This window comes from Xiphias gladius, chromosome 8, assembly GCF_016859285.1.
Source record: "Xiphias gladius isolate SHS-SW01 ecotype Sanya breed wild chromosome 8, ASM1685928v1, whole genome shotgun sequence".
NCBI classification, from domain to species: Eukaryota; Metazoa; Chordata; class Actinopteri; order Istiophoriformes; family Xiphiidae; genus Xiphias; species Xiphias gladius.
In genome coordinates, this window is record NC_053407.1 from 3,238,857 (window position 1) to 3,248,856 (window position 10,000).

General features: G+C 37.4%; 1 protein-coding gene across 3 annotated transcripts in view; it reads left to right on the top strand.

The window, feature by feature from the left end:
* The window catches only part of zfpm1 (zinc finger protein, FOG family member 1), a 118,786-nt gene that overhangs the window by 54,927 nt on the left and 53,859 nt on the right, over window positions 1–10,000 (top strand). For 2 of the 3 annotated variants that reach the window (XM_040132502.1, XM_040132503.1), the window contains one exon: window positions 1,220–1,357. In XM_040132502.1, coding sequence (XP_039988436.1) covers window positions 1,220–1,357 — 138 coding nt within the window. Of the gene's footprint in view, window positions 1–1,219; window positions 1,358–4,480; window positions 4,738–10,000 lie in introns of those variants that run through there. The other variant, XM_040132504.1, reaches the window with a different exon arrangement.

Below are 10,000 nucleotides of genomic sequence, written 5' to 3' on the forward strand. Positions count from 1 at the left end.
CTCTACAGTACAGTTTGATAACGCATTACTGTAAGCCAAGAAAGAACCCCAAAATAGTTCCATCATCTATCAATTTTTCTACTGAAATGTTTGCCTTAAACATCTGGGTCATTTTATTTTGTTGTCACTATAGTGAAAATTATTAGTGAGGTTAATAGTGAGATGATTGTGATCCTGTTTCATGCAGCCAGCTTTTGAATCACTCTTCTGAATAATTCTTCTGATGATGATGCAAGACCAGATCTTCAGTTCAGATAGTCTTAGGTGCTGTGATGTAACTGTTAATCTGATATAATTAATCAAGAGTCCCATTAATAGGTAGGGACCCAGCAGTGTGATGATCTGGCTGATACCAGATGCAGAGGCAAAGGTCAGGGTTCACATATCCTGTGCATGCTGGATAAACACATCATATTCTCACACAGACACACACAGACAAACAGACAGACACACACACACACACACACACTCACACACTCACACGCACACACACAAGCACACATGCACACACACACACACACACTCACACACACACGCACACACACACACACATTCAGATTCAATAACACGCACAGGTCCAGCCACATGCTGAATCACACACGGATCTCTTTGATCAACGAGCAGGAGGCTGTGTAATCAGCTTGATCAATGGCAGGGATATCAATGCTGATTAGAAGAACACAGGCAGCCTCAGTCTCTGCTGAAGGTGACAGGCTGTGGGGAGGAGGGGGGAAGAGATGGAAAGATAGAAGAGAGAAAGACGGAGGAAAAAGCGAGCACAACGAGACCCACCTACATGCAGTGAAGAGAACGAAAGGGATGGGTGCTGGGCATAGTTGAAGAGAGAATAAAAAAATGGTGGAAAACAGAAAGACAGAAAAGACAAAACTGGAGGTGTAGAGAATGAAGACGTTTGTGATGACTTTTTGATTCTCTAGAGTTGCGATGAGAATCAAAGGGTACATTTCCCATGGTGAGGCGTTGTTACCCAGCTCAGGGACTCATTTCACCAATGCCTTTAATCAACAGACAGGAACACCCACTGCCCAGATGCACACACACATAAACAGAGGTACATACAGTATACACATATTGAGGCAAACAAGTTTCCAATCATTGCAGGGTTTTGAAAGCCAATATTGAAGTTTTGAATTGAAGCTGCTGGGAGTCGATAGTATGTTTGAGTATGATTAAATGTGACTATTTGTTGCGTATCCAGAGCCAAAGACGCAGGACTCTCGAGGAGGCACCAATAATGAAGATGAGGATGGGGAGGAGCGAGATCCAACACACAGCGGTGGGGAGGAGGAAGAGGAAGGGGAGGAAGAGGAGGAGGTGTTACAGTGGAGGGGTCCAGGTCAGTACGCTCACTCGATTTCCAGTAAACATTATTGATTTGGTAGGTGCGCCGTACTGAAACAAATGTACCATGAACTGAAATGGGACAGTAAACTGTTATTGGTCTAATGAGTCCAACTGTTTTCTTTAGTTAAATATAATTCAATCTTTACACATAATTTATACAGTTTTTACTGGCTTTTACTCAATGATTGCATGGAATTTTAACTCTTTATAACTTCACAGGCAGGACTGATGATGAAAACCTAGCAAGAGGGGTTCACATTCAGTGTCAACCAAATGGAAAAAAAACTTTCACATTTAATGGCACAGTGAATATGTATTTTATTTGCTTCAAAAGTAATTGGTAAATATTTGGAAAAATATCTCCACCCTGCACAAATGAAAAGGACATATTTCGTCACAGAGGGGCTCTAATTCAATCAGTAAAGAAATGTACAATATCCATCAAACTCATTAAACCAGTCCAGCACAAGAAAAATGGCTTTTTTCACGCTTGACTTTTTTACAGCCCGTGTTTGCTTGTACTGATGGCAGCTGTTGCCCACATTCAAATGTTATGAATAGTACATTCTTCTTGCTGCCTACATCATTTCACTTATTTATATTGTTAAATAAGACAAAAAGAAGCATGATAAGTATGAACTGAAAATGTGATTAAGGTAAAACTAATAAAGCCTTAACAAGAACAGCTATGCGTTCTCTCTGCCCTTACTATGAACAACCATGGATGCTTACGGTTGATGGTCACAAGTTAAGAGGGCTGCATGTTGAGCCTTAACACTGGTCAGACACCAGGCTTAAGTTAGCATAATAAATAAAATCCTATAGCTCTACTCCAAATACTTTTTTAGTTATGAATTTTTGAAGTTTGGCCCTCGGAGGTTAATTTCATAATTTTTGCAATTTTCTGTATGTTTTTTCTAAGCCTCAGCAATTGCTTATTTTTCACTGGATTGGGTTGAAATTTGTACTGAACATCCAAGAAACGCTAAGGATAATTTGCAATGTGTATTCATGTAAATAGTTGTTGCTGAATTTTTTACAGAACGAAGTATCTTTAATTTTAAAAATTAATATCTCCCCTAGTTTTCACTTTCTTGCAACCAAATTTTTGATTCTGCATAGTATTCATATAGTTCTATCACATCTAGAAGTTATTTTGTCCTGTATAAAAAATTGATTACCACAGACCCTGCTAAATATAGCTTTGGTGCTGAAAAAGCATAGTTTGACGGTATATTTTCCTAAGAGGGATTATTTTAAGTTCCTTGAAACTGTCTTGTGGGAAAGTGCTGAAATTCATTACAGATATATATAAAAAATAAATATGTTAAATTACTCCATCATTTAATAATTTTCTGTAAATGAGCATGTCTTACACTTGTAACATAGTGGACAAAGCGAGAGAAACATGACGGTTTTATTTGCAAACAAAACTGTGCATCATCTGTCAAGTCAGAACATCCCCTTCTCAACTTAATAATTCCTTCTTTGTTCCCAACTCAGTGAAACTTGAAAGATCAACTTTTCCATTAGTGTAGTCTGTCTTGTGACAGTTGGCTCCTTCTTCTAGGCTTTTTCCAATAATGCAGGGCTCTATGATCTCACTATCACATCAAAATGCTTAATGATGAAATTAATTATAATTGCACTTTTTATATATTTCTGTGTATGTTGTAATCAATTTTGCAATAATTGGACCAAACCTGTCTCAGGTGGGATTAGCCCAGGCCCTGGACTTGCTTTATTGTTTTCTAATGCTACTAGTTGATGATGTCAGAAAATAGTTCCTACAAATTTGAAATTTGAGAAGTAATATATGTATTTTGAGCTGAGGAACTAAGATAAATATTTTGTCCAGACATACAGAACAAGAGGACATCATCTTTTATGCAAGAAACCATGTAGCTTGCAAATCTCCTGAACCCACACTGATCTGTATCACATAGATAGAAAAGCCCTGAAGTCAACGTAGTACAAATATCTACCAATGAAATAAAAGCACTGAATGTAATATTACAGCCAGTTGAATGTAGGAAAAATTACCTAATTTCAAAAAATTATTAATTGGGAAATTATACTGTCAAAATATCTTAAAAAGTGGGTTATTCAGCTCCAGAGCTATTTTTTTAAAATTATTTATTTGTATTAATTTGATTACTGTAAAACATTCAGCAACAACTATTTACATAAATACATGTTGCAAATTATCCTTAAACTTTCTTGGATGTTCAGTACAAATTTCAACCCAGTTCAGTGAAAAATAAGTAGTTGGTGAGGCATAGAATACATATACAGACAATCGCAAAAATTATTAAATTTAGCTCCGGTGGCCAAACTTCAAAAATTCATAACTAAAAAAGTATATCGAGTAGAACTATAAATTTTTGCAAAGTCCCATGAATTTAATAGAAGTTTTTAAATGATTATTATTTCAAGAAAATCCATGACATGAATTGGTAGGTCTTAGGTCAGTTGGTACTGAACACTTTTGTTTATTCGCATCAATGATGACTGAAATCAAAGTAATGTGAGCTCTTACTGTAGGACGCCAGCATTGCAATGGCCTCCACCAGCAAATTTCCTGGCAATAATCCTGCATTGTCAATGTTATTAGTAACATCTACCTGTTTGCTATTCCTACTAAGACAGGATTCCTAAGATCTGTGCAGATTGTTGTTCTTTGTCACTAACTGAGATTGCACCTGACTTGCATGGTTTGTATTTTTCAGTCAGCTCTCACTCAGGGCTTATTCAGATCCCTCTTTTAGGAGCTAACTCAACTAACATCAGAAATGTTAATGAATGATCAATTTAGTCAATTTAGTTTGGAAGTGTACAATCCTGTTATGCTATGCAAAAGTATTGTTAAAAATGCTTTAATTTCGCCAGAGATTTCCTACATCCATTCATTCATTAGCTATACCGCTTATCCTTTGAGGGTCGCGGGGGTGCTGGAGCCATTCCCAGCTGACATTGGGCAAGAGGTGGGGTGCACCCTTGACAGGTCACCAGTCTATCACAGGGCTGACATATAGACACAAACAACCATTCACGCTCACATTCATACCTATGGGCAATTTACAGTTGCCAATTAACCTGCATGTCTTTGGACTAGGGGAGGAAGCCAGAGTACCTGGAGGAAACCAATACAGGCATGGGGAGAACATGCAAACTCCACACAGACAGACCCTGGCCTGTCGGCAGGTTCAAACACAGACCCTCCTTGCTGTGAGGCAACAACAACAACAAAAAAAACAGATTAATTTTTAAAATGTCATGGGGCGCAAAGTCCACTCTCTTGGATGAAAGTTGGACCTGCTATTCCTCCATCCTCCACTCCAACCTCCACAACCTTACTTTCCACATTACTAGGTAAAGAGCACTGACTGTTGTCTTAAGAGTTATATGATGCCCTGCAGAATATTCTAATATGACTGTAATTCCCAGGGAAACTGAGATAATCCAATCAACATACTATCATTTCAACTCTTAATATGCTCTCAGGTGTGTCTAACCAGCTCTGGATGGCTGTGTACTGTATGTGTGTTTGTGTGTGTTTTGGAGGTGTTCTTATGAGTTGCCTCTTGTGAGTGTCTTTCAGAGTCCATTGTGTTTTACTACTCTTCCCCATAGGAGATGTGAATATGACAGGCTGAGGAAAAATATATTCAAGTCGTAACAAACACACACACACACACACATGGCTAAGAGGAGATAACAAGTAAATCGCCATAATATTATTATTTATTTCCTCTCTTATCGAGGTTTGTTTGGTTATTTATTTCTCTCTCTTTTGTCTTCAATGAGTTAAACAATGCAAGAAGATTACTGCTCTATCTCACATTATTTTCTTTTCAAGCTGTGCAGGTTTTATGTACGTCTATGCATTTGTGTCTATGCAGTGTTGGATGTGTGTGTTTATGAGTTTTTGTGTGTGTGTGTGTGTGTGTGTGTGTGTGTGTGTGTGTGTGTGTGTGTGTGTGTGTGTGTGTGTGTGTGTGTGTGTTTGAGTGTGTGTGCGTTTGAGTGTGTGTGCGTATGAGTGTGTGTTTGAGTGTGTGTGTGTGTGTTTGAGTGTGTGTTTGAGTCTGCACATGTATTTTAATTCCTCTGGGGGAAGAGAGGATGTGTTCATAATCGTCCTGTCCCAGCCTTGTCCCTTTAACAGTAATTGGAGCGATATTAATTGCTGCGTGGTGGCTGGTTGATGGTAGCACTATGATGCGCACTGATAGGGTCCTTCCTTTTTTTTCCCTTCCTCTCCTCACAAAGTAACTGCCGGTTGAGTGAGGCAGAGGAATGGGGGGGGTAAGGGAGAGAGATAGCCCCTCTATCAGCTCCGGAGCAGGCGCTGTCTTTATCAGAAGCACGATTGGCAAAAAGGAAACTTTGACCGGTCTGAATTTTTCTCTTATCGTCAAGCCTCCCCCTTCTCCCTCCCTCCCTCCCTCCCTCCTTCTCTCCCTCCATCCATCCACCTTCTCCTCCTCTGGTCTCTCCATCACCACTGACAACCCTACTAACACCCCCCCATCCTCCACCCCCTAACAGCATACAGCTCTCCTTCTTTTCCTCCATCTTTTCATTGTTTCTTCTCTCTTCTTCCTCGTCCTGTATGTCATGTTGGACTGGAATCAATGGCTAATGTGCTCGTTTTTACAGAATGTTCACTGTAGAAATTCCCATAAACAGATGAGAGGAAAAGTGTATTGGCTGGTATGGAAGTAAACAGGGTTTTATCTCCTGGGAGTGTTGGCATTCCACCCGTTTCTCACTGTTGTTGCCTTTTAGACACTTGTGATCCAGGGACCAGAATTTTCAGGCTTTTAATCTTGGGGTTTTCTGTGTGGTTTCTTTGAGGGCAATCGTGCTAGTGGTCCAGTACTGTCACTATATCCTTTATGAATGACACCTTGTTTATGTTACAAGCTAATTATAGTTTGTTTTATTTTACTTCAATTTATATTGTTTGTCTTTGCATGTCCAGATTGTATGTTAGATTGAATTAGGGCTGTAGTGTCCCGGTGTACTGGTCAGTTTGTGGGTCGATATGCTTTCTTCGGACCACATTCTCATTGTTTGGACAATCGCCAGTGTTACTTTCATAATGAGCATAGCGCTACATTAATAGCCTTTTTAGTGTTACAGTAAAGAGCAAAACCTAGCAGAAAACAATTTAAAGATCACTTTCAAAACAAGACTTTCTCACATTCAGGACCAACATCACTCTTAAGCTGGTATTTTATTTAAATATAATTTTCAAATAGCGTGTTTTATCCATCAAATAGTCCAACACCCAAAGATAATCAATTGACTATCATATATGACAACAAAAAGAATCAAATCTTGACATTTCGGGATCTGGAAACAAAGATTTAGAACTTCTGCTTGAAAAATGACATTATAATCAATTGACTAGTCAGCTCTTGTAGTAAGAAACTGTTTTTAGGCAAGCTTAGGCAGCTCAAGGAGGAAAGGGATATTAAAGTCCTTAATTATATTTATATAATTAATAAACTCTGAAAAGAGCCACAAGAATATTCTCATTTCTTTGCTATGACCAACTTTTTTTTTTTCTTCATGAGCACCTTAAGTTTCCAGAATTTCCTGCATGGTGATTGACCACTTGGCCTCTGTATTCTATTAATAAGGCAGATTTGCTATAGCCTTGGATTTAGAAAATTAACACACAATACAATGCAAAGATTAGGAAATAGGTTTATAATAGCTGCAGTGTTTTACCCTTTTTGTAACACCAAGCATCTCCAAGTTTGTTCAATTAAAGAAAGAAAAGCTTTAAACGTGTTAGAGTCATACGGTACATTCTTTTTTTTTTTACATTTTAGGCTTATTTTTGCTCCTCTTTTGTCCACATTTGGAATCGCCTCTCTTTTTCCTCCTCTTTTCTCAGCTTACCTCTATACCTTGTCTACATTTGTTTTTCTTTCCTCCTTCTCTTTCCTTTTCTTCCTTTCCATGTCTTCTTTCTAATCTCTTCACTAGCACTAATCATCACACCTCTTTCAAGTCTCTACCTCTATCTGTCTTTACTTCTATTCACCAATCTCTAGCCATCTTTTCGTCTGCCCTATGTAAGTGTATAGCTGTTGTAACTTGTATCACTGGAAATATATACTAAGTCCTAAGTTTTTACTTGGTAGACCATATTACAAGTATACACAAATAAGTTAAAACATTTGATTTATTCTAGTTTGACATACAATAATTCTTAACTATGAACATTTTTATTTATTTTTCTGTGCACAGTTTGTATTCTTCGCTTATGATAATAATCTTAGTTTATTCAAATAACTTACTCAAATAATTCCTTATCGCAGTCATTGCTATTGTTTACACAGACTGATATTAACATAAAACAGAGAAAACAACAACAGAACATAACATACATCCTCACTGCCTTTTTTCCCCTCCTACCTAAAGATAATTCAATTCATTAGTGGACAAAAAAATTTTTTTTCAACTGTTTAACACTGTTTCCTCATTATGTAATGAGTTGTTTATATTTTCGATCTGACTAAATTCCTTAGTCAATGATAAAAGTTTTATTTATTTATTTATGTTTACCATTTTCTGCCAACAGCAGCTATCAAAACATTGGCTTTGTGGCTTGGATTGATAAGAAAAAAAAAAACATTAAAATTAAAGGAACAATAAGCAATTTTCAGTTTCTTTTTTCTAAAGTACACTGATCATCTACACCATTAAAACAAGTTACTGATTTTAATGTTTTGGCTGAGTTTGTGAGTTTGTGAGTTTGTGTGTGTGTGTGTGTGTGTGTGTGTGTGTGTGTGTGTGTGTGTGTGTGTGTGTGTGTGTGTGTGTGTGTGTGTGTGTGTGTGTGTGTGTGTCACAAACAGGAGAAGTCTAGGTGGGAGCTAGTCACTATCAGGGATGGAATGGGGATGGAATGATATGCCAAAGCTGCCTTTTTAATCTACAGCGTGTCCACCGCATGATATGCAAAATAAATTATGAAGAGAAGGGGAAAAAAAGTATCTTTTGAGTGACCTTGCAGGCTGGTGGGTTCGATATTTTCTCCCTTGCTGCTTAAAATTCTTGATATGCAAATGGATGTCACAGTAATCCCTTGTCATTCGTAGGCTGGCTGGTGGTCCTCACATATTCTCTCCTTCCAGTACTGTCTGTAGACCCATTGTCAGTGGCTGAAGAGAATGTATCACTGAAAGGTGAAAGTGTTTTATATCCAAGTTAGTGGAAAAAGTGGGTGTTTTAGTGTTTTTTAGTATTTAGATCTGCTGACTGGGATGGTAGAGGACAGTGTGCAATGTCATTATCATCTTGGAAACATCATGACAGAACAATGTATGCACCCTAGGGTGCTCATGGTTCTGTAAAAAACAATTATGTTCATTGGCTACTCTCCTCCACCATATTGAACAACCATTATGCTAAGTTAAGTGTAAAAGTGATTTTAGTCAGGTGCTCATCATTAGTCAATTAACTGATCAATTTGTTAGTTGGAATTAGATTAATCTGCAACTATTTTGATAATCAGTTAATCAATTAAGTCCTTTTTGAAGAAAAAAGTCCCAACTTTCACTAGTTCCAGCTTCTCAGTACTGACGATTGGCTGTTTTTTTGTCTTATGTGATAGTTAAATTTAGAATTTTTAGATTTAAGAGTGTTGATTAGACAAAGTAAGGTTTTCAAAGACCTGGATTCGGTCAACTTGGACTTAAGGATATAGTAACAAGAATTTTCAGTTATTATATAGACTAAACAATTAATCAAGAAAATAATTGAAACATTAATAAAATCTGTAAATAATCATTAGTTGCAGCTGTACTTGTAAGATTAGAATATGAATCTTTGCACACTTGCTGTTAAATACTAAAAGCTATTTCCATAAACTTAAGCTGCATAAGGTGCACTCTCATCACTTTTTCCGTATGTGATAAAACCTTTGTTTTTTCATTTGGATCTAACTAGTCATGGAAGACTGAGTGTAGTAACTGAAGGATAAGATGCTTGTGTAAAAGCTTACAGTTTTCTGCACTACTGCTGGTTTGCTCATCTCTTTGTGGTGACCTTCATACAAATCCAGGAAGCTCCAAAAGCAAACATATGTAATTTCCAGGAATACAGGTCAACTACCCTTTTTACATAAACAAAAAAAAAAAACAATTATTGCTTGGCAACCAGTTTTTGTTTTATTCAGTGTCCATTGTGGATTTTGGTTTGAATCTACATATTTTGATAAAGTTTCCCTCAGAAATGCACAGCGTTAAAACTTAAAAATTTGTGTTTTTTGCGTTTCTTTGTGTATTATCTATTGTCTGCTAAACAAGGAGCATAGACAGTTAACTCCCATCATTGAGGTGAGAAGTCATCTCCAGACTGGTCGAGGTTAAAGGGGGTTGAACTTTGGATAGAGAGATGAAGGGTTAGAGAGGGCTTAGGAGGAGAGAAAGAGAACAGCTGAGGGAGGGATGAAGAGAAAGAATAAAGAAATACAGGAGAAAGAGAACCAAGAGAAGTGGTGTTGAATAAAAAAGTATAATATTGAGTTTAGAGTGCAGAGATAACTAATGAAAGGTGAAAGAGAGGTGAATGTTTAAGGATCAATGAGAGCGAGAAATGAGAGGCGAGAGAT